This window comes from Suncus etruscus, chromosome 1 (genome assembly GCF_024139225.1).
Source record: "Suncus etruscus isolate mSunEtr1 chromosome 1, mSunEtr1.pri.cur, whole genome shotgun sequence".
Classification (NCBI taxonomy): Eukaryota; Metazoa; Chordata; class Mammalia; order Eulipotyphla; family Soricidae; genus Suncus; species Suncus etruscus.
The window spans coordinates 186,423,754-186,449,115 of record NC_064848.1 but is presented as its reverse complement, the minus strand read 5'-3'; the positions used below and the strand labels follow the sequence as shown (position 1 = coordinate 186,449,115).

The 25,362-nt window shown below is 48.6% G+C and overlaps 1 protein-coding gene across 1 annotated transcript in view; it reads left to right on the top strand.

The window, feature by feature from the left end:
- PLXDC1 (plexin domain containing 1) overlaps positions 1–25,362 on the top strand; it is a 61,241-nt gene that overhangs the window by 22,564 nt on the left and 13,315 nt on the right. The window contains exons 3-9 of the mRNA XM_049779597.1: positions 402–545; positions 807–876; positions 1,330–1,452; positions 2,271–2,389; positions 3,651–3,750; positions 15,337–15,432; positions 19,449–19,530. Of these exons, the coding sequence (XP_049635554.1) occupies positions 402–545; positions 807–876; positions 1,330–1,452; positions 2,271–2,389; positions 3,651–3,750; positions 15,337–15,432; positions 19,449–19,530 (734 nt within the window). The remainder of the gene's footprint in view (positions 1–401; positions 546–806; positions 877–1,329; positions 1,453–2,270; positions 2,390–3,650; positions 3,751–15,336; positions 15,433–19,448; positions 19,531–25,362) is intronic.

Below are 25,362 nucleotides of genomic sequence, written 5' to 3'. Positions count from 1 at the left end.
TGGACTTTGAGGGCAATGGGCCTAGCTGGAAAAGGGGTGGTGACACTTGGGCACCACAGGTGTGGACATGACTGACAAAACCATTGGGACTTGACCAAGAGTCAGAAACTGAGGGGCCCTGGAGATGTCAGGGACCAGGGTATTTACTTTGCATGCGATTGACCATAGTATGATTTCTAACACTGTATATAGTCCCTCATGCACTGCCAGGAGTCATCCCTAAGCAACACTGAATGTGCCTTTTTGCCCAGAAAATATTGAACTGTTTGGGGTCAGGGAGCTCGGGGCTCCCAGGCCTAGTCCAGTCATCTGGGTCACAGCCCAGCACCCTGGGAGCCCTGTGACTCCTGCCCCCCACCCAGCACCTCATTCCCTCGTGACCTCTGTCTTGGTGGTGGCAGGAAGACAACCACAACTACTATGTGTCCCGTCTCTACGGCCCCAGGGAGCCCCGCAGCCGGGAGCTGTGGGTGGACATGGCTGCAGCTAATCGGAGCCACGTGAAAATCCACAGAATCCTCTCGAATTCTCACTGGCAGGCCTCGGTGAGTGCCCTGGGCATGAACTGGTGGGGGGCAGGGGTGGGCACTAGTACCCAATTGGGCAGGAGTATGGTGATCACCCAAAGTCTGTGGTCTGGAAGACCCTTCAGGGGACTCCAGGAGGGGTTGTCAAAATTGGGGTGTGGTCGTGGCTCTGGGCACGCCTGCCCCTTCCCCTGTCCAGACCAGTAAGATACCATGTGGGTGGGTGCCCAGACCTGGGACCTCAGCTCAGCAATGCTGACCTTCTTCTCTCCCCTGCAGAGAGTGGTCTTGTCCTTTGATTTCCCCTTCTATGGTCACCCTCTGCGACAGATCACCATAGCAACTGGTGGTAAGGCTGCCCTGGGACCCCCAGGATCTGTAAGCTCAGCTAGAGCTGGGGGCGAGGGTCTGTGGAGACAGGACTTCGGGATTGCACTTGGAAGGTGTCCACTTGGGGCTCTCTTGGGAATCCACTCCAGTGGAAGATCAACCCCGTGTGTGTGTGTGTGTGTGTGTGTGTGTGTGTGTGTGTGTGTGTGTGTGTGTGTGTGTGCTTCTTTATCTTCTAAATGAGAGGGATAAGGTTGCTATCAGGAGTCTGCCCCTGGGGGAGCTTCCTGTTCATAGGAGCTAGAGACCCTCCAGCCAGGCAGAGGAGTAAGCTGCGTCCCCAGAGAGGTTGGGGGAACATCTGCTGCCTTCACACCCGCTCCAGTGCCCTCCAGCCTGTGGGATGAGATCCAGCTCCCTCTGCCTGGGAAGCAGGAGAATGAGCATGTCCCCTGCCTGTCCCTGTCCCTAGGGTTCATCTTCATGGGGGACATCATCCACCGGATGCTCACGGCCACTCAGTACGTGGCCCCTTTGATGGCCAACTTCAACCCTGGCTACTCGGGCAATTCCACAGTCGCCTACTTGGACAACGGTGAGTCCAGAAGCTCAGTGTCTGGGCCCAGCATCAGGATTCCCTTGGTCCAGCTTCCCTAGAGGAGCCCAAAGCCCAGAGGAGGCAGGGGGTTTGTCCAAGATCACACAGCCATGATACACTATGGCTTCAACCACAGAGATAGGAATGTTTCTTTTTTGTTTTTTGTTTTAAAGCCACAGCTGGTGTTTGGGGAATCATGTGGAGGGGGAGACTAGGGGTTGGATGTTCCCTATGCAAGGCATGTACCTTCCCCATACTAGGACAATTCTGGTTCCCTTTTTCTGTTTCTGTTTCTTTTTTTTGGGGGGGGGGGCCACACCTGTTTGATGCTCAGGGGTTACTCCTGGTTAAGCACTCAGAAGCCGCCCCTGGCTTGGGGGACCATATGGGACGCCAGAGGATGGAACCATGGTCCTTCCTTGGCTAGCGCTTGCAAGGCAGACACCTTACCTCTAGTGCCACCTCACCGGCCCTTCTGTTTCTTAAAGTTTGCAACTTTTCCTTGAATATCTCCATCCCTTGCCCTTCCAGAAGAACAGACAATTCTTCCACCTCTGCCCCTTTCCCTCCCAAAGTGGGCCACAATAGGCAAAAATATTCAATGGGGTTGGAGAGGTCAAGTGTTGTCTCTCGGGGGAGGGCTGGAAATAAAACAGAGCCATCTGGATGCCTCCAGCTTGGATCCCCAAGCTGAGGTGTGTGAGCTGCCCAACTCTGCTCCAGAGAAGTTTGCAAACACAGGCACTCCCGAGGCCCTGTTCTATCACTGATGCCTCCTGGTTCTCCTCCTATAGCAGCCTCACTTTTATCTCCAGGTACCGTCTTCATTGTCCAGTGGGACCACGTGTACCTCCATGGCCGGGAAGACAGGGGCAGCTTCACCTTCCAGGCTGCTCTGCATTATGATGGCCGTATTGTCTTTGGCTACAAAGAGGTGTGTGAACTCAGCTGCAGACTCTCTGGAAAATTTACAGGCCCAGCGTGGACTTGGGGTCCCAGCGATCATGAACTGTCTGCAGGCCTGGCCCTGCTAAACCTGGCCCTGCTAAGTCTGGTGGCAAGATAGAGAGTTCACTGCAGGAACCAGTGTCAACGTGCTGTGACAAGGACTCCTAAGTACAATGCAGGTCCTTGACTTCAGGAACATGGCTGACCTGAGAAGGGCCAGGGATGATGGCCCTTTTCCCTATAGAAAAGAGTCTGGGCTGAGGTTGTGGCTCTGTGGTTGAGGTTGTGGTTGTAATGTGAGGCACTAAGGTTGAGTCCAGATAGTAAGGAAAGAAGAGTTGGAATCTACAGGAGGTGAACAAGTCACAGAAGCAGAGAGTGAAATGTGTTTTAGAAGGAAAGCAGGTACAGGGGCCTGTTTGATAGCACAGCAGTAGGGCATTTGCTTTGCATGCAGATGACCCGAGACGGACCCAGGTTCAATCCCTGGCCTCCCTTATGGTCTCCTGAGCTTGCCAGGAGCTATTTATGAGCGCAGAGCCAGGAGTAACCCCTGAGCACCCCTCAAAAAATGAAAGAAAGAAAAAGAGGAAGCATGGAAGGAGGGGATTAAGGAAGAGGCAAGACAGGGCAGGGGCACAACCACATTTACCATGGACAAAGATCTGTTTGGGGGCCAGAGAGATGTCATAAAGAGCTAGAGCAACATGGTAAGAAGGGCTGTCGGGCACTGCCAAGAAACAGGTTGTTCTGGCTTCAGAGCATCTCTCCTAGAGACACTAGGAGGGGTTGAGAGAGAGAGAGACAGAGAGAGACAGAGAGACAGAGAGAGACAGAGAAAGACAGAGAGACAGAGACAGAGACAGAGAGAGACAGAGACAGAGAGAGACAGAGACAGAGAGACAGAGACAGAGACAGAGAGAGATATGATGTGGAATAAGGTGGTGGGAGATGAGAAGACAGGAGAGAATTGTATACTGTGAGCAGATACTCAGCAGGATTTAGAGTAAAGAAAAGGGAGGTGTGAGGATGACCTACAGCTTTCACTCAGAAGTGCAGAGGTTAGAACTGTGCAAGGAGACAGGGTGTGGGGGAGACTTTAGTTGTGGCATCTGGGATTGAGTTGCCTTTGAGCATGCACATGCAGCTGGAGGTCCAGGGGAGGGGTGTGTGTGTGTGTGTGTGTGTGTGTGTGTGTGTGTGTGTGTGTGTGTGTGGTCAGTGGAGCCTCATCTCTCCTGCTGCAGATCCCAATGTCTGTCCTGGAGATCAGTTCATCCCAGCACCCTGTCAAAACGGGCCTCTCAGATGCCTTCATGCTCCTCAACCCCTCCCCTGGGGTGCCAGGTAGGTACTCAGGAACCAGCTGCACCTCTGGCAGGGGCTGGGACAGTATGTGTGACAGTGGCAGGTGCCTTGGTGGAACTGAAAGGGGCACCAGGACCTCCAGTGTTTCTCTGAGAAAGCAGAGGGACTGCTTTTCTCAAAACGTCTTTAGAAAAGGAGGCAGAGTTCTGGGTATAGTTGGGGTGGTATGAAGGGAATCCCAGGACCCTTCCAAACAGCGCTTATTGACCCCAAGTTAGGGTTTTTTGTGGTACTGGAAACTCCCTTCCCATTGGGGTCTCACCCAGGCAAGGTAAACACTTGGCCACAATGCTACATCTTCAGCCCAAATGAGGGTTTCTAGTCTTTCTGGAACACAACCATTCCTCCCCCAGCTCCTCTCTGGGTGACAGAGGAACCTCCCAGGACTTGGGTGTCAGGAAGCCAGTGTCAACATGTTCCAGCCTTGTCCTCACCAACCATGTTTCTCTGTGGCTTCTCTACCACAGGAGGAACTGGGAAAAGCATGTTCCTCCCTCCTTTTTTTTTTTTTTTTTTGTGGTTTTTGGGTCACACCTGGCAGTGCTCAGGGGAAACTCCTGGCTCCATGTTCAGAAATTGCTCCTAGCAGGCACAGGGGACCATATGGGAAGCCGGATTCGAACTGATGACCTTCTGCATGAAAGGCAAACGCCTTACTTCCATGCTATCTTTCTGGCCCCGTTCCTCCCACTTTCTTTTTTCTTTTTCTTTTTTTTTTTTGTTTTTGGGCCACACCCGGCGGTGCTCAGGGGTTACTCCTGGCTGTCTGCTCAGAAATAGGCTCCTGGCAGGCATGGGGGACCATATGGGACACTGGGATTCGAACCAACAACCTTTGGTCTTGGATCGGCTGCTTGCAAGGCAAACACCACTGTGCTATCTCTCCGGGCCCTCCTCCCACTTTCTTCCAGAAATGTTCCAGCCCTTTCATCCTCCCATCCTCCTACCTCCTTCCTTTCTCTTCTCACCTCCTTCCTCAGAGGTGCTTTCCCTGCATACCTGACTGCACATTTCAGGCAGAGACCTTACTCCACAAGTACTTCGCTGCCAGGTATGATCTCAGCTATACTCAGACACCTCCACAAACACTCCAGAGTATCGAGGGGCTGGGGAAGCAGAGGGAAGCAAGTTAGAGTGTCTGGGAGTGGTGAGGCGTGGACATCTAACTGACAAATGTTTCTGGAGGCCAACTCTTTGGGGGCCAACTCTTTGCTGCTCCTCTTAGGACTAAGTCAGCTGTCAGCATAATCAGGGTGGCTCTGGCCAGAGGTTCTGTGGAGAGGAGGAGTGTCTCCAGTGGGCTGGAGGGCAGAAAGCCTGCCCACTGCTGAGCTGCAAATGTGGACTTTCTCCCTCACGGCCAGAAATGGCTGATTTCCGGCCTTTTCTTCCGGCCCATGTGTTGCTAGGTCTATTATGGCCCAAACCTGGCTTGGGCAGGAGGGAGGAGTTCTGCCTACATTTCACCCTCCCATCCTTCTGCTTTGCTTTTCTAGCCAGTGACCCTGGCCTTCTCCCCTCCATGAGCACAGTCTGATGCCATGTGGTCAAGACCAGGCCCCTGCTTTCATTCCACAATACCCTGTGTTCTGAATCCCAACAAGACACCCACAGATGCTCCGGGCCCCTCATGTACCGCCCGGTCCTAACAGCCATCCCAACTGTTGCCAGTGGCTCATTAAAGTGGGGAGCGAGGGAGAAACTCCAGAAAAGGGCACCTCCTCTTCTCTGTTCCACCCTCCTGGGACAACAGTGCTCAAGCAAATGCACCGCCTAGATCAGTTCAGTACCAGCCTCAGCATAATCTTCCAGGTTTGTCCTCTTTCCCCTCCACAAAGAATTTCAGGAGGTGAAATGATTAAGCAAGACAGTTTTTTGCTTTTGTTTTTATATTTTACAGGTTTTTTGAGGTTTTTTTTTTGGGGGGGTGGGCATACTCAATGGTGCTCAAGGGTCATTCCTGGCTCTGTGCTCAGAAATTGCTCTCAGCAGGCTTGGGGGACCATATGGGATGCTGGGAATCAAACTGGTCTGTCCCAGGTCAACCGCGTGCAAAGCAAATGCCCTACTGCTGTGCTATTGCTCCAGCCCAAAGCAAGATAGTTTTTAAGTGAAACTTATTTAGAAAAATGTGAGGGGAGAGAAAGAAATAAGTGTATGTTCAAGGGAGAACACAAGCTTCTCTACAATGGAAATAAGCAAAGAAACAGAGACAAGCCAATGAGATCCATGTTCAAGGGTGAATACCGTATTGAAGAGCAGCCCCAAGTGGCTTCCAGGAGGAGGAGCTTTTGTACAAATTCTTTTATACAAATTCTTCCAAAGAGTTTTATCTTGGGATTTTGCATACCTAGAAGTTAATCTGGGCGTTGTCACAGGATAGCCTCACACTGTTGATGATCTCATATCCTTATCCCTGGCACTGCTGATGGTCTCATAATCTTAGATTCTTCTGTAGCTTCTCTTGAGAGATTCACCCTTCTCTGGGTGGGGCCTTGGATTTCTGCATCAGGAGGGTGCTTCAGTTTTTTCCTCTCCAAAGAATTTAGGATTTGTATTTTAAAGGAATGTGGCCGTCATGCCCTTGGGCTACTTAAGGGCTATGGAATCTCTTATTTTTTATCCCCAAAAGTACATTACCAGGGCCCCCTTAAATATATGCTTGCAACACACCCATGACTCCTCCACCCGCCTTTCCTCCCCCAACACTCCTGAAACCTTCCCTCCATTGCTTCTGTTCTAGTGCTCTTGCTAGTCACTGGCTACTCTGAGGAGCATTTTTCCAGCCAGAGGCTCATGTTCTAGATCCAGCATCTGTTTGGAACAATTGGAGCAGAGGCTCAGTGTGGCTGCAGAAGGCTCCTTCCCCCTTTTGCCCTAAGCCATGGCTTCCCTACTCTGTGCAACCCCTTTACAGCACTTTAAGGCCCACTTCTTCCATGGAGAGAAGACCCAGAACCACAGTTCCCTGTGTACCAATTTGTGGCCCTGGTAGTTGTTAAAATACTGAAGTACTTTCCCTCTTGTTGGTTGTTAACTTCTTATTTAAGAGGACTGGGTATAGCTCAAGATCAGGGCCATGTGTGTGGCACATACAAGGACCCAAGTTTAACCCCTTGGCACTGCATGCCTTCCCCCACCTCCAGCACTGCTGAGCATAATCCTGGGTGCCTCCCAGAACTTCCAGGGAGCCCTGCTGGGTCCTACCGAGGCCAAGCAGCACTGAAATTCAGGACCTGAGCATGGCCCAGTTGACTGAATATTGCTGAGAAAGATTCCCTGAAAATTCTGAGCACCACTGGGGAGGACCCCATCCCCCAAATAACTGCTTCCTTGAGTGCTCTGTATATGACTCCCACTCTTTCTCCTTTAAGCCCCCAGCTCCAGGGTTCTAACTGTGTTAGATATTGGCAAGTAGCTCCTCCAGAGCTTACAATGCCCTGTTTCATGATTGTGGTTTGCACCTTTTCTTGCTCAGCATCACCCTTGCTGTAGGGGTCAGCTATGGCGGCATAACAAATCCACCCCCTCCCATGTTTTGGTTTCTAATAGCAAACATTTATCTCTCTGAGTTTCTATGGATCATAAAGCAACATGCATTTGGAGGCTGGAATGACAGATAGTACAGCAGGTAGGGCGCTTGCCTTGCACACACCCAACATGGGCTCAATCCCTGGCATCCCGTATGGTCACCTGAGCACCATCAGTGTTCCTGATTGCAGAACCAGAAAAAAACTACTGAGCATAGCCAGGTATGCCTCCCCTCCCCAATAAAAAAGCAACACACAGCCTGATGGGGCTCTGGTTCTAGGTCCCTCAGAGTTGCCCTTGAGTGTTTACGAAGCTCCTGATCATCTTGGTCCTGACTCAGGGGTTTGATTCCACGAATGCCCACATGCTGGGCTCTTGGAAGGAGTCAAGGAGGCCCCCCCCTCAGTTCCTGCCATGGGGGCTTCCCCTTTGGTTAGCTTCCCGCATGGCAGCTGGCTTCCATCAGAGCAGGCAAGTAAGGCAGTCAGAGAGGGTGAGCAAGAAAAGCTGCAGGCCAAAATCTTCTGGAACCTGATCTTCAAAGTACCAACCCACCATGTTTACCCTGTTCTACTGTTGGAGGAAGTGACTCAAGCCCATATATCCTTCACTCACCCCCCTCCCTTCCCACAGGGACCCCACAGGGTGTGGAACAAGGGTCATCACAGTGCCTCAAGGATTCCAAATCCTTCTCTGCCCCACATGCAGCCTTCCTGGATCTTACTGTTTCTTCCAACATTGTCAGTGAGGCAATTATACATTGGTCCCTTTTATTTTAGGGGAGGGAGTGATGATGTGGGCCACACCCGGTGGTACTAAGGGTTTACATCTGGCTCTGTGCTCAAGAATCACTCTTTTTTTTTTTTTTTTTTTTTTTTTTTGGTTTTTGGGTCACACCTGGCAGTGCTCAGGGGTTATTCCTGGCTCCAGGCTCAGAAATTGCTCCTGGCAGGCACAGGGGACCATATGGGGCGCCGGGATTCGAACCGATGACCTCCTGCATGAAAGGCAAACGCCTTACCTCCATGCTATCTCTCCGGCCCCTCAAGAATCACTCTTGACAGGTTCAGGGAACTACACGGGGTGCTGAGGATCAAATCCGGTTTGGCCACATACGAGAAAGCACCTCACCCACTGAGCTATTGGTCCAGTGCACACCAGTCCCTTTGAATAAACACTCAGGACCCAGAGAGATGGAGTGTCTTGGATGTGATCACACAGCTGGTTGTGCTCCAACAGGAATCACACGCAATGCAGAAATGAAATGAGATTGGGCTGTATGCAAGGCCAGAGTCCTCATCTCTGTGCCATGTCTTTTTTTTTTGGGGGGGGGGGCACACCCGGCATTGCTCAGGGGTTACTCCTGGCTGTCTGCTTAGAAATAGCTCCTGGCAGGCACGGGGGACCATATGGGACACCAGGATTCGAACCAACCACCTTTGGTCCTGGATCAGCTGCTTGCAAGGCAAACGCCGCTGTGCTATCTCTCCAGGCCCTGTGCCATGTCTTTAATGCCAGTGTGAATTTTTTGGTTTTGCTTTTTAGTTTTTGGACCACAACTGGCAGTTCTTAGAGTTACTCCTGGCTCTGCACTCAGGAATTACTCCTGGTGGGCTCAGGGGAACCATATGTTATGAAGGGGATTGAACCCAGTCAGCTGTGTGATAGCACATCTATTGTGCTATCCAGTCTCTCTGTGTGCTTTTATTAAAAAAAAAAAACTCACGGGGCCTGAGTGGTGGCACAAGTAGTAGGATGTTTGCCTTGCACGTGCTAACCTAGGATGGATCTCGATTCGAACCCTTTGCATTCCATATGGTCCCTCTAGCCAGGAACAATTTCTAAGTGCATAGCCAGGAGTAAACCCTAAGCGTCACTAGGTGTGGCCCGAAAACCAAAGCAAAGCAAACTAGACCAAACCCAAACAAAACAGGACAAAAAAACCCTTACAAACAGGAGTGATAGCACAGTGGTAGTGTGATTACCTTGCACACAGCCAACTCCAGACAGACTCCGGTTGGATTTAGGGCATCCTATACTGTCCTCTGAGCCTGCCAGGGGCGATTTCTGAACACAGAGCCAAGAGTAACCCCTGAGTGCCACCAGGTGTGACCCTTCCCCCAATAAAGAAAAAGAAACAAATCTTTATGGTCTAGAAATGTATATAAGAAGCCCCTCACCCCCAAAATGCTATTCTCTCATTTCCCATCTTCTTCCTCTTCAACACCTCTAATATAAAGGATATTACACCTTATTAAAACTTTGCCCAGATGTCCTGGTAATGATCCATTTACGTATTATTCTGTATTTGTTAGCTGCATATTTATATAGCCATTTACAGAGACCAGGAACTCTTTGTGCTCCATTCCCTACTTTGGTTTCGCCATTACTGGTTTTCTTGTTAATCCATTGAGGGATTAATCGAGAAATTAATCTGTTTAGGATTAAGGGGTAAAGGCATTGCAAATAAGGGCAAAAGCTGCTGGCAACTCACCTCTGACCCAGCTGTCATCAGTCTCTCATGACTGGACTAGTGACTGAAGGGCCCAAATCTCAAAGCTTTGTGTACTTTTGTTTTGTTTTGGTTTTTGGTTTTTGAGCCTATCTCTCTGGCCCAGCTCTGTGTACTTCTTACCTCAAGGTCCAGCTTCTTGAGGTAAAAATATTTTTATCCCAAGATATTTCCAAAATCTGACCCACCCCTCTACCACCCTACTCCCAAACACCCCAGACTGCCTTGCTGAAAATTCTTTTTTTCTAATTTTATATATAGTTATATTTATATTTTTATATATTATATATTTATATATTAAATATATATATTTACTTATATATTTATATATATTGAGGGGTCACACCTGGCGGTGTTCAAGGGTTACTCCAGGATCTGTGCTCAGAAATTGCTTCTAGTTTAGGGGACCATATGAGATGCTGGGGATTGAACCCAGGCCTGTCCTGGGTCAGTCCCGTGCAAGGCAAATGCCCTACTACTGTGCTACCACTCTGGCCACTATTTTTTATATTTTTATTTTGTACCAAACTTGGTGGTTTGTACCAAACTTCTGGCTCTGAGCTCAGAAAGCACTCCTGAAAAGCTTAGGGGCCCATATGGGATGCCAGGGATCGAACCCAGGTCTGTTATGTGAAAACAAATGCCTTCCCCACTGTGCTATCATTCTAGCCCCTAGAGAATTCTTGTGTCTATACTCCTTGCTCTATCCCATGTCCATCCCAGGCAACACCAATCTTCATGCAGGGCCTGATCTGTTCTCTCTGGCCTCCCTCGAGGCCTAATTATGGTAGTCTCAGGAAGTGGGTTTGGATCTGTCAGTTAAAAGAGGGTGAATCAGAGGAAGTCAGATCCTTTGGGAGCAGCTGCTTCTGAGGTTCCCCTGTGGTTCTGGAAAGAACGTTGGTCTCATTGAAAGATAGGGAGATGGAGGAGGCACAATGAAGAGTGGGAGCAGAAGCAGAGCCCACCTGAAATAACAGGGGAAGGGAGGAGTGACAGCACAGCAGTAAGGCATTTGCTTTGCTTGTGGCCAACACAGGACAGACCCCAGTTTGAATCCTGGCATCCCCCATGGTCCAGTAACCAGGAGCAATTTCTGAGCACAGAGCCAGGAGTAACCCTTGAGTGCCACCGCAGGATGTGGCCCAAAACAAAACAAAACAAAAAACCTGAAATAAGAGGAGGGCAGCTGTGCCTGTTCTGGGAGCCAGGACATATGGGATTCTTTTTTTTTTTTTTTTTTGGGGGGGGGGGCCCACACCTGACGGTGCTCAGGGGTTACTTCTGGCTGTCTGCTCAGAAATAGCTCCTGGCAGGCACGGGGGACCATATGGGACACCGGGATTCGAACCAGCCACCTTAAGTCCTGAACCGGCTGCTTGCAAGGCAAACACTGCTGTGCTATCTCTCTGGGCCCCATATGAGATTCTTGTCATCTTCAAACCCCAAGAGCCACTCTCAGGTTCCTTATGTGCTGCATTCAGCATGGAGTCAAACCCCTCAGAGTGGGTAGATTATGAGGGCGTGGGCCATGGGGACACCTACCTTTCTGGGTGCATCTCTGAACGCTGCTGTCCAGCCACCCTGGTCTGCCTGGCCCGTGCAGCCTGTAACTCTGAGATGCAGTTCCTTGCATAAGATCCCACCCCAACATTTTTACTCCTTGACAAAATCTTTACTTCTCTCCATCAGCCCAGAATTTTCTCTTCAGCCTGGCTAGATTTTCCTTTTTCTTTCTTTTCTTTTTTTTTTTTAGATAGCTGTACTCAGAGGTTATCCCTGGCTTTGCTTTCAGGGATCACTTCTGGTGAGGTTCAGGAGACCAAATGGGTCGAACCCAGGTTGACCATGTGCAAGGCAGACACCCTACTCCAAAACCGGTATCTGTTTTTCTGACCTTGTTCCTGAGCTTAGTGACTCTGCAACCTTCAGAGCAGTTGGGGTACAGAGGTTTTCAGAGGGACTGTGTTGTGAGTGAAAAGGCTTCCTCACCAGGAGGTAGAAGACTAACAAAACCTACAGAGCGGCCTAGAGGTACTTTCCTGAGCTAGAGGGGTCCCTAGAAATCAATATAATTTCTTCTGTTTATTTAAGAAATTCCCTAGTTGATGGTCCATGTGAAAGCAGTTTTAGGACAGTCCACGTCAGAACTGACGAAGATGGCTCAGTGGAATCTTACATGAAGGCTTCCTGCTGGGGTTCTGGAGGCAGTTTGCCCTGCGCTGAACCCCAGAACAGCCATTGGAGTCCTAATAAACTGGACCTTCTCCTCGACCAAGAAACTTTCCTTTGCTTTTAAAGCCAAAGTCATATTGGATTAGTTCAGAAATGTCAGAAGCCTGAGCTGTACCTCTGGGCTGGCTGTGTAGTGGGTGGGGGAAGCAGGAGGTCTGGAATTAAGTACAGAAAGGCGGGGTGGGGAGGGGCAGCAAGGCTTGCCCACGTACAATTAGATTTTTTGGAGTATGCCTGGCAGTGTTTAGTGGTTACTCCTGGCTCTCAGGAATCACTCCTGGCAGTTTCAGGGAACCATATGGGATGCTGGGGATCTAATCTGGGTTAGTCATGTGCAAGGCAAATGCCTTACCCATTATACTATCTCACCAGCCCCTTTAAAGTATTCTTTTTTGGGGGGTCATACCCGGGGCGCTCAGGGGTTATTCTGGCTCTGTGCTCAGAAATAGCTTCTGGAAGGCTCTAGGGACCATATGGGATGCCGGATTCGAACCACTGTTCGTCCTGAATTGGCTGCATGCAAGGCAAATGCCCTACCACTATGCTATCTCTCTGGCCCTTAAAGTGGTCTTTATTAAAGCTTTTTATTCATAGGGAAAGACCTTTTCCCCTTCTTGCCATGTCTTACTTCCTATTTTCCTGCTCTATTGAATTTCTTGAATCTTGGGATTGTCCCTCATTTTTCTACTTTGCTTTAGTGCTGAAGAGGCTTCCTTTTTCCTCCTCTCCTTGGATGATAGCCCTTGGAGTGAAGACTCTCATTGCTTTGAGGGTTTTCTGTGAGGGTTTGTATCAAAATTATTGACTGAATAATAAAACATACAAAAATAAGGATAAAACCAAACCTTGAATGAAGACTTTGTCTTGAACCCCCATCTTAAATGCTCAGAACTCCCCATTTAAGGGGCCAGAGAAATGGCACAGTGGGTAGGTTCTTGATCTGCATGTAGACAACCTGAGTCCAATTCCCAGCATCTCATATGGTCTCCTGAGCTCCATCAGGAATGATTCCTGAGAACATCACCAGGTGTAGCCCAAAACCAAAACCAAAATAAAAACAGAAACTCCTGTTTGGAAGAAAGTTTTCTGATTTCTCATTAGCCCTACTTTCTCCTGCTAATGTCTGGGATGAAAGTAAACCAAGCCCAGGAAAGCTCTCTTCAGGGCTTTTCACGGGTCTGGCCTGAACGATGTTGGCCCTTGGATGAGTAGAAGCCGAGGACAGAGATTCTCAAAGCGCCAGCACTGTGGCGGTTCCGGAAGGGTCTGTGGGTCACAGATGGATGGTATCATCCCCAGGCGGGCGAGGCCCAGATGTGGGCGAGAGCATCCAAAGGCAAATAACTCATTGCAGAAAAATAAAACCATTTCCCAAGCGATGCACTCAAACGAGTACAAGCTGGGCTCTGAAGTGAGCCAAGAGCTTTTACACAGCCTGTGTTTCCCGCATCCCCTTCCGGAGCCCCCCTTCACCACCCCACCTGCAGGTAAAGCTGAGCTGGGCTATTATTTGATTTTATATTTTGTCTCCTGAAGAGTGTTCAGGGGAAACTGGGATCCACTTCAAGCAATAAAACTTGGCCAACCTGGTGTGGCTCAATGCCAGGCTCTGTGGTACTGGAAACCACCGGACCACCCCAGAAGTACCAAGGGCTCTCCAGGGCTACTCAGTGGTATATGAGGGTCATGTCTTAGTGAGGTTCAAAATCCAGTCCTAGGATACTAAAGAGATAGTACAGGGACTATAGTGCTTGCCTTGCTGATCTCCATTGAATTTCTGGCTTTCCATATGGTACCCTGAGCACTGCCAAGAGTGATTCCTGGGTATATATAGTCAAGAATGACCCAAAGTTCTCACACTACTAAAACAAATAAACAAACAAACCTCCCAGTGAACTCAGGTCCTGATTTCTGCAAAACGTGTGCCTGACCAGAGTGCTTTCTTTTCTGTTTTTTTTTTTTTTGTTTTGTTTTTTTGTTTTGGGCCACACCCGTTTGACGCTCAGGGGTTACTCCTGGCTATGCGCTCAGAAATCACCCCCCCCCCAGGGGCCGGGCGGTGGCACTGGAGGTAAGGTGCCTGCCTTGCCTGCGCTAGCCTAGGACCACGGTTCGATCCCCCGGCGTCCCATATGGTCCCCCAAGAAGCCAGGAGCAACCTCTGAGCGCATAGCCAGGAGTAACCCCTGAGCATCACAGGGTGTGGCCCAAAAACCAAAAAAAAAAAAAAAAAAAAAAAGAAATCACCCCTGGCTTGGGGGGACCATATGGGATGTCGGGGGATCGAACTGCGGTCCGTCCTAAGTAGTGCTTGCAAGGTAGACACCTTACCTCTAGCGCCACCTTCCCGGCCCCTAGAGTGCTTTCTTTTCATTTCTCCCTTTCCCTGTGTTGGTGTCACCATCTTTGTTGTGACATTCCCCAGAGACAACAGCAACAGTGCTGAGGAAATCATACATGGTGATGTTGGATTGTTTGGGGATCAAGTCTATGGCCTCACGCATGCAAGGAAGGTATTCTATCACAGAACCCTATTCCTGGACTACTGACTTTTGGAGAACCTCTGTCCATCTCTGACCTCTGCCTTATCAGAAGTCATTCTTTCTCCTTTCTCTCTACTTCCTAACATGTCTAGATAGATTCTGGGGCATACGGTCCTGGATCTGTGCACCTCCTGTTTATTGTGTTTATCCCTGAAAGAATCAGGTCCTTTGACAAGTCCAGTCTGCATTTGTGTTTTTTGGTTTTGTTTTGTTTTGGGCTATATCCAGTGATGCTCAGGGGTTACTCCTGACTCTGCTCAGGGATCACTCTTGGGGGCTCAAGAGACTCTCAGGGCTCAAGAGACCATATAAGGTACTGGGGATCAAACCTGGATTGGCTGTGTGCAAGGCAAATGGTGGTTCTAAACCTGTGGTTTTATCACTTGCAAACCAACCCTGTTCCCAGACAATTTTATTGTGGGAGAACAAGGAGGTTTTATTCACTCATAGGCCAAATGCAGGAAATGGCTGACTCAGTTCTCCCAAAGGCCTTGCTGTTTCCCAAAGAAAGAAGGATGCTGCTGGGCAGATCATCTCTAAGTGACTCTCCTTGTTCTGGGGAAACTCTCTCATACAGCCAGCTCATAACTGGCCACCTTGCCCAGCAGGAGGACACCAACAACCTCTAGCTATGATTCTTGGGGTTGGTGATAGGTGGGAAATTTCAGAGCATCTCAAGTTCCTTTGACAATTCCAGTTTCTTCTCTCACTGACATTGTGGCACACATGATTTCTCTGTTGCAGAGTCTCGCCGGAGAACCATCTTCGAGTACCACCGCGTGGAGCTCGACCCCAGCAAGGTGACCAGCATGTCGGCTGTGGAGTTCACCCCATTGCCGAGTAAGTGGGGTTGCTTCATGCTGATAGAGTGGGGGAAGCAGTTCTCCCTCCTAGAAACAGTCCAGATTTTTTTGTTTGTTTGTTTTTGTTTTTGGGCCACACCCGGCGATGCTCAGGGGTTACTCCTGGCTATTTGCTCAGAAATAGCTCCTGGGGGCCGGGCGGTGGCGCTAGAGGTAAGGTGCCTGCCTTGCCTGCGCTAGCCTTGGATGGACCGAGGTTCGATCCCTCGGTGTCCCATATGGTCCCCCAAGCCAGGAGCGACTTCTGAGCGCATAGCCAGGAGTAACCCCTGAGCATCACCGGTGTGGCCCAAAAAAACAAAACAAAACAAAACAAAACAAAAAAAAGAAAGAAATAGCTCCTGGCAGGCACAGGGGACCATATGGGACACCAGCACTTGAACCAACCACCTTTGGTCCTGATCAGCTGCTTGCAAGGCAAACACCACTGTGCTATCTCTTCAGGCCTGAAACAGCCCAGATTTAAATCTAGCCCTATGCACTCCTGTCAGCGCATTTCTCCCTCACCTGCTCTCAGAGGAGGGAAATGGGGCCCACAGGAAGCGAAACTGAGGTCTGGGGTGTTAGGCATATTCTTGGTCTCACAGGTTCCTGAAACCAAGAACAGAGACACCCAAGAACCCCCAGACTCAACACCTCAGAAGCAAGTAGGGAGCCAGTCATATTTTCCTGAGAGAAGAGAGACGCCAGAGCCCGTAGGCATGAAGCAGAGAGGGACAGGCAGTCATTTCCTCACCGTGCACCCCACTTTCGCTGCTGAAGGCACACCATGGCAGTGTCTGTCAAGCAAGCGCTAGCCAAGGAAGGACCGAGGTTCAATCCCCCGGTGTCCTATATGGTCCCCCCCAAGCCAGGGGCAATTTCTGAGCGCTTAGCCAGGAGTAACCCCTGAACATCACCGGGTGTGGCCTTTTTGGCCAAAAAAAAAAAAAAAAAAAAAGCAGACTGTAATTTATATTATTTGGGGAGCATCAGGGATCACTCCTGGTTCTGTGCTCAGGGGACCATAAGTAGTGCTGGGATCTAACTGGGGTCAACTGCATACAACTGTATACCTTAACTTCTGGACTATTTCCCCTGGGAATGTATTTCTGGGCACTGTCTGTGTGCATAAACTGCTTCATCTCCATCTAGGGACTTTTGTGAGTATTTAGTAACCTCCTTTCTGGCTGGTTTAATGGTGCTTTTTATGGGGCCTGCAGCATTTTGGATTGGGGTGATTTCCAGGTTTCGGCTCATGTGGGGTGCAGCTTGTAGAATGGAGGGGAACGATGTTTGCAAGACTGTCGGTTGTGATTGGAACCTGGGGAACCATTTTTGCCTCATCCTGCCCCAGATGTTCTCTCCCACCTGTGGGTCAGTGAGGATTCAACCAGGATTTCTTCCAGAGGCAAATCTGGCCAATACCCAGGCCCCCACACTCCAGAGTGATCAGAAGAAAGTAGCTTGAGTGAGTGTGGGAACTGGGACAGGAACTCTCACAGTAAGACCGCAGGGCTCAGAGCTCAGGCCCTAATTCAAACAGACCTGAGTTAGTCAGAGCTGAGTTAGTCAGAGCTGCATCCCTGCTCTGTGATGAGTCTCAGTGTCCTGGTCTGTGTGAGAACAAGAGAGTCTACCTGTGGATTCCATAAATACTGAATTGCTGGTCCAGGCTAGGGCCATGCTGACACCCCCAGGCACACCAGGAAACAAAACAATCTTGTCTTTTTTGTTTGTTTGTTTTTGTTTTGGGGCTATGCCAGGCGGTGCTCAGGTGTTAACCCTGGCTCCAAGCTCAAAATTACTCTTAGCGGGGGCCAGAGAGATAGCATGGAGGTAAGGCGTTTGCCTTTCATGTAGGAGGTCATCAGTTCGAATCCCAGCTTCCCATATGGTCCCCCGTGCCTGCCAGGAGCAATTTCTGAGCCTGGAGCCAAGAATAACCCCTGAGCACTGCCGGGTATGACCCAAAAACCACACACACACACACACACACAAAATTACTCTTAGCGGTGTTTGGAGAATCTTATGGGATTGACAGTATGCAAGGCGAACACTTTACCCACTGTGCTATCACTCTGGCCCCAAAGTGCTTGCCTTTTTTGTTGTTTGTTTTTGAGTCACACCAAGCGATGATCAGAGGTTACTCCTGGCTCTGTGCTTAGGAATCACTCTTGGCAGGGCTTGGGGGATTATATGGGTGCTAGGTATCAAACCTAAATTGACTGCATGGAAGGCAAGCAACCTATCCGATGTGCTATCTGGCTCCTACGGTGTTCGCTTTGCACACAGAGTGAAGTGAGCCCTGAGCACCATCAGGTGTGACTCCAAAACAATCCTAGAATTCTTCTTTAATCTCAAACTGGCCAGTCCTAATAACAGCTTTCAAAGACCTGGTGGACAAAGGGATCTCAGACCATCTCTAGTCAGTCCCTCCCCACATCCCGTAAGGACATCTCCTGGCACCTTGAGAGTTTATACCTGACTCCTCCAGTGAATGGAAGGTCCCAGAGGCAGGGCCCAGGGCTGCTGACTGCTGACTCCCCCAACACCAGTTCAGAGCAGGCAGAGTGGAAGGGGTGCAGCAGGAGCAGGGCTGGAAGCAGGAAGGGAAAGATAGGCTCCATGACCTGGCAGGTCCCTCTATGGATTAAAGGCTCCAAATGATGCAGGAGCCATTTGGCAGCTCTCTGTGCTTGTCCTTGGTTGCCAGGTTCATCTGTAATTTCAAGAATAAAAATACTGAGTAATAAAGATGCTCAGACTTAGAGTTAGAAAATAGAAAGTTCATAAAAGTCTAAGAGAAAGAACTTTCCAGCCCAGGAGGAACTTAGCATTGGAATAAGTCAAAGTAAGGAGCCTTTGTATAGTTTTCTTTTTTGTTGCTGTTTTGTTTTGTTTTGTTTTGTTTTTGGTTTTTGGGCCACACCCGGTGACACTCAGGGGTTACTCCTGGCTATGCATTCAGAAATCACTCCTGGCTTGGGGGGCCATATGGGATGCCTGGGGATCGAACCGAGGTCCGTTCTAGGCTAGCCCGGGCAAGACAGACGGCTTATCACTTGTGCCACTGCTCAGGCCCCATGTATAAGTTTTTTTTTTGTTTTGTTTTGTTTTGGTTTTTGGGTCACACCCGGTGGTGCTCAGGGGTTATTCCTGTCTGTCTGCTCAGAAATAGCTCCTGGCAGGCACGGGGGACCATATGGGACACCGGGATTTGAACCAACCACCTTAGGTTCTGGATCGGCTGCTTGCAAGGCAAGCACCGCTGTGCTATCTCTCCGGGCCTGTATAAGGAAACTTAGCTCCTTCTTTTATTTTATTTTATTTTATTTATTTTTGCTTGTTCGATTTTTACTCCTGGCAGGTTTCACAGGGGAAACTTTATAAGATACCAGGGACTGAACCCAGGACTGTTGAGTGCAAGGCAAGGGCCTCTCTTTGCTGTACTCTGAGGGTTCCTTGATTTCCTATTAAATGACAAGATTTTTGTCAAAAAAGAAGTGGGGGTGTGTGTGCAGATCAATAGTGTGTGGACCCAGGATGGACCCTGGCATTCCATATGATACCCTGAGCCTGTCAGGAGCTATTTCTGAGCGCCACCGGGTATGGCCCCCCAACAAAAACAAAACAAAAAAAGAAGTGAGGGTTCCTTTTTGTTTTACAGAGCCATATGGCTAATTTGGGCCTTTTGTGCTGCTAACACTAACATCCTGTTTATATAGCTGAGGTTGTTAAAGCCTTTTAAGTTATTAGTTTGACCCTTTGCCCAGGAGTTACCCATTATCTCTGATTCTGACAAGCCCAAAGGCCTGAGTGCCTGCAAACTTTCTCAGTCTTAAGAGCTGATTTTCAGGACTGTTTAAAGTGTGGAATAGGGACAACCAAAATGGAGATGCTTGCAGCAGCTGGCAAGGGGAAACTGAGGCTTCTTCTTTTGTCAGTATCTGGGGTTATCCAGGGGTGCCCCTTACAGGGAACCTGTGCTGAGCCCTCTCCTTCTCTCTTCAGCCTGTTTGCAGCATCGGAGCTGCAATGCCTGCCTGTCCTCTGACCTCACCTTCAACTGTAGCTGGTGCCACGTACTGCAGAGGTGGGTGCCCTGGTGGGGCCCGGGGAAGGAAGGGATAGAAGGATTCAGGCTACCACCTGCCTCGAGCCTCATTGTCAATCTAAAGGGGTTTCCTGGCCAGTCCACATTGACCCCTAGGACAGGAAAACCACACTGGATGTTTCTCCCTGCGGTCTGTGCCTATGATCAAGGCAGATCAAGGGGATTATAACATGAGTCTCTGTGGAACAAACTCTTTAAAAATATATATTTTTAATGATAGTATGGTAATGATATACAGAGATCATAGAAAGGAGGGTCAGGAGGATCAGTCCATGGTAGGAAGTTGCTACAAATAGTGGAGCAGTGCAATTAAGGCAGAGAAGGGACTACTGTGACAATGATAGTTGGAACTGATCACTCTGAACAAGAACTGGGCGTTGAATAGAGATAAAATGATATGCACTAGGGACCAAAGTAATAGCACAGCGGATAGGACACTTGCCTTGCCTGTGGCCGACCCGGGATGGATCCAGGTTCAATTCCTGGTATCCCATATGGTCACCCCGAGCCTGCCAAGAGTGATTTCTGAATGTAGAGGCAGAAGTAAGCACTGAGCGCACTGGGTGTGGCCCAAAAACCAAGACCCAAACCAACAAAACAAAAAAGGTGATGTGCACAGTACCCCTTCATTAACAATAGTGTAAACCACAGTGTTTAAGGGAAAGAGAGTGGGGGAGGGGCCAGAGCAATAGCACAGTTTACCTTACACAAAGCCAATACAGGACGAACCCTGGTTTGAATCCTAGCATCCCATATGGTCTCGGAGCCTGTAAGGAGTGACTTCTAAGCACAGAGCGAGGAGTAACCCCTGAGCACCACTGGATCTGACCTTCCCCCGAAAAAGAGGGTGGGGGAGGAAAGTGGGAGGGAAACTGAGGAAATTGATGGCAGGAAATGTTCATAGGTGAAGGATGGTGTACATTGTAAGACTGAAACTCAACAACTCTGTAATTACAGTGTTTAAATAAAAGGGAAAAAAATAAATTGTAACTGTGATTTAGGGCCAGAGTGATAGGATAGCTAGTAGGGTGTCTGCATTTCATGTCTGCCCCAGTTTGATCCCTAACAGCCCATGTGGCCTCTCAACCACTGCCAAAAGTAATTCCTGAGTTCAGAGCCAGGAGTAACCCCTAAACATTTCCAGGTGTGGCCTAAAAACAAACAAGCAAAAAAAAAAAAAAAACAACCAAACAAAATAAACCCTGATTTACCATAATACAGTTCTTTCAGGCATTAAATGTTGCAATACCAATCCCACCACCACCAGTGTGACATTCCACATTGTCTCTAATTTTCTACACACTGCCCTAGTCTGCCCCTTACAGGCATAAATTTACTTCATGTTGTTCATTACCACACAAAAGCAAATGAAATTACCAAACTAATAAATATTAATTTGTTATAGTTATTATATCTCTCCGTGATGTTTATAAAGTCATTGTGTAAGGATTTATTGGATTGTAGTTGTTGCCAATTAAGCCTTCTGTGTTACTGTATAGGTTCACAGTTTGATCTTCTTAGGCAACCTTCCCATCAGATTAGCTGTGATCAAAGTGGACTGACAATACTAGGAAATGTTGAGGTGTCTGTCACACCTCAGCTATGTGGTCCAGGATCTATAGATCTAGAATAAATTTGTTGGCTTGGCAATTTGATAAGTTGTGGGGCTGGGTCATTTCTGTTGGAGGGTATAAGGTGTGGTCATGGGCTGCTGTAGCTTCAGGCAGAAAGAGGAACCTGCCCAACCCCATTATGAGAAGGCCCCAGAGAAAATCAACTCTTGACTTTTGGAAGACATCCAGAACCCCAGTGAGGGCGATCCTGTCCACACACCCAGACACATTAGTTCACCCTAGGGAATGGCTTCTCAGAAAGGCCTTCAAATGGGGACGGAGTATCCCAGATCAACCTGGGCTCATATTCAAAGGTAAATCCCTAGGACCAATCATGAGGCCTCTGCATCTCAGTCTCTGAGATGGAAACCCCAGAACTTGAATTATAATTCTGAAGACTGTGCTTCATATGCAGGGAGTTAGGCATCTCCTGGCTCTGAGATGGTCATCTCACTGCCATAGAGAGTACCCCAACGCCCTTAAACAACACTTCCAGATCTTTCTCAGGCTACAGCAGGGTTTCCTGAAAGCTAGGGGTGTGGAAATTGCAGGCATCTGTGGAAAGTTGGAGGTAGGCTCAAAGTTGTGTTGGCCTGGCCTGGTAAACAAAGAAAACTTTGGATGAGATTCAAGCTCAGGGATAAAGTTCCTAAGATGCAGCTCATCTTCCACTCCTTGTTCTGAAATCATTTCCTCACAGATTAAACTCAGAATTAAAGCCCTGTTCTCCATCCAAGATAAATAAATGGTAAGAGGAGGCACTTATGTTTTGTTTTGTTTTCCCTTTTGGGTCCTTGGGCTCTCCTGAGAATGAAGAGCCCCATGAACATGGACTTGAAGCCAGTCTTGAAAATTGCCAGTCCCCATGTCTCTACACATCATGGTGCTTTCAGAATTTCCTCTGTTCCTGCTCAGTTCCTACTGTAGGAATAATATAATCACCAGGGCCTGACTCATGGACAAGGCAAGTTCTTTGAGAGTCTAGAGTGGAGTTTCTTAGATATTTTTCACACAGGGGACCATATGTAGTGCTAGGGATTAAACCTATCTATGTTGGTTGCATAAAAGGCAAGCACCTTGGGGGACTAGAGCAATAGCACAGCAGCAGGGCCTTTGCCTGGCACATGGCTGACCCAGTACAGACACAGATTTAATCCCCGGCATCCCATATGGTCCCCTGAGCCTGCCAGGATCGACTTCTGAGTGTAGAGCCAGGAATAACCCCCTGAGCGTCCTGAGCACTGCTGGGTATGGCCCCAAAACTCAAACACCCCCCCCAATAAAAGAAAAATAATATTCCTCACCCAATTCTAACTCTTACCCTAATGCTAATCCTTACCCTACCCCTAGGGCTTTGACTCACCTTACTCATCTGTGTCAGGCCTAAATCTACAATTAGGCTAAATTGAACAATCGGCCTATACCAAACCTTCATTCTCAACTTTATATGTAGCCAAACATATACCCTAATGCTCACATGAACCCTAATACTAAGCCCAAACTTAACCCTATACAAATTCACCCTCACTGGAACCTACATTTAACATTTAGGATAAAGAGAACCATCTCCCGGGTCGGGAAGGTGGTGCTAGAGGTAAGGTGTCTGCCTTGCAAGTGCTAGCATAGGACAGACCGAGGTTCGATCCCCCGGAGTCCCATATGGTCACCCCAAGCCAGGAGCAATTTCTGAGCGCATAGCCAGGAGTAACCCCTGAGCGTCAAATGGGTATGCCCCCCCCAAAAAAGAAAACCATATCCCAAATATTAACATTTATTTTTAATTTTGAAAACTGCCAAACCTGAAATCTTCTTCGAATCTATACTAACCCTAACCCTTGTGCTAATTCTAACACTAGGTTATTTCTACCCGAACTAGGCCTAAACCAACTAGTCAAAATTGAACAGTCACTTATACTAAATTTTCACTCTCAACTTCAAACATCATCAGAAGTGTACCCTTAGTCTCACTCGAACCTGAACCCTAACCCTAACTATAACCCTAACATTATACCAACCTTGCCTAGTGTAGGCATCAATTCAACAATTAGGCTAAATTTAACAATTGTTCAAGAAGTAGCCTTTATTGTTATTTTTTTGTTTGTTTGTTTTTGGGCCACCTCTGTTGATACTCAGGGGTTACTCCTGGCTATGCGCTCAGAAATCGCTCTTGGCTTGGGGGACCATATAGGATGCTGGGGGATCGAACCACAGGCTGTCCTGGGTCAGCTGCATTCAGGGCAAACGCCTGAAGTAGCTTTTATTTATTTATTTTTATTTTTATTTTTTTTTGGTTTTTGGGTCACACCCGGCAGTGCTCAGGGGTTACTCCTGGCTGTCTGCTCAGAAATAGCTCCTGGCAGGCACGGGGGACCATATGGGACACCGGGATTCGAACCAACCACCTTTGGTCCTGGATCGGCTGTTTGCAAGGCAAATACCGCTGTGCTATCTCTCCGGGCCCAGCTTTTATTTTTAACATTGAAAATACACAAGCCTGATCCATAATCCTCACCGAGTCCTAATACTAACCCTAGACCTGAGTCAAGCAGGAACCTAGAAATTACTGTATTTTTTGCTCTATAAGATGCCCCTGACCATAAGATACACATAGTTTTTAGATGCTCTTTTCCCATGCACTCAGGCTTCAGCTCCAGATGGCATTCACTCCATAAGATGCACTGTTTGGGGGTAAAAAGTGTGTCTGTGGTACGAAAAATACAGCAGTCTAAAAGGGGCAATCTCCTTATATCTAACTTTCAACTTCACATTTTCCCATGACCCCCACATTCAGTGACCCAATATCATGTGGGTTCACAACTAATAATATTTTTTTTTGGTTTTTGGGTCACATCCAGCAGTGCTCAAGGGTCACTCATAGCTCTATGCTCAGAAATTGCTCCTGGCATGCTCGGGAGACCATATGGGATGCTGGGATTCGAACCACTGTCCCTCTGCATGCAAGGCAAATGCCCTACCTTTATGCTATCTCTCCGGCACCCGTAATAATATTTTTTAATTGAGTGAGATTTTGTGACTGTTAATGGTGGTTTATCATGCACATTATTCCAACATATGGCCCACAATTGACTTTATTTTAACCCCCAGGTTTTAAATAATTTTAAAATTAATTTTCTTTCTTTTTTTTTTTTTTTCTTTGGAGGGGGAGCCAAACCAGTGATACTCAGGGTTACTCCTCATTCTGAGCTCAAGAATCATTTCTGGGGCCCGGAGAGATAGCACAGCGGCGTTTGCCTTGCAAGCAGCCGATCCAGGACCAAAGGTGGTTGGTTCGAATCCCGGTGTCCCATATGGTCCTCCGTGCCTGCCAGGAGCTATTTCTAAGCAGACAGCCAGGAGTAACCCCTGAGCACCGCCGGGTGTGGCCCAAAAACCAAAAAAAAAAAAAAAAAAAAAAAGAATCATTTCTGGAGGGCTTGAGGGACCACATGTAATGCTAGAGACCAAACCCAGTTCGGCTATGTGCAAGGCAAGCACCCTACCACTGTACTATTGATCTGGCCCCTTGGCCTATAGTTTCTAAAAAGCTTAGCTCTAGAGAACACAACTCTTTGGGGGTCCAGAAGGCAGTACTCTGGCACCAGAGCAGGGGGTCAGGAATCCTGTCAGCTTCCCCTGTCTTCATCCCAGAAGCTCTCCCCCACCAACCCCCCCGTGAAACAGGCTGGACTCTGTGGTTCGGGAAGGCCAGCGTGAGAACCCACCATTAGCTGAATCTAAAACCAAGCTGAGTCATAGTTTCACAAAGCTTCAGGGCCCCAACAAAGGGCACAGATCCTTCTACAGAGAGCATAGGGTGGAGTCAGGCAGAGGAGATTTTTGAGAGCTACTGTATCATCATGGAGAGATATTCCAGAGGAGCTTGGAGAAAGCCCAAAATCCTGAGGGCCTGGCTGCTTGCACCTGAGTCAGCATCCAGTGAGAGTGAAGCCCTGGGAACTGCAAAACGGGGCCGATAAGAGCCGAACCCTTGCATTAACCCCCACTCTCACCCCCACTGAAGACCGCCGTGAACTCCAGGGCACACTACTGGCAACTAATTGAGGGCTGATGGGTTGGGGAAGACGGGTGTGTACGTTGCCTTCGCTATGGTTATGCCAGCCTCAGAGTGGAGAACCTCTGTGTCAGGGCAGGCCACGCTGATGCAGTACTGGAACCCTCCCATCCCCACATGCCCAGG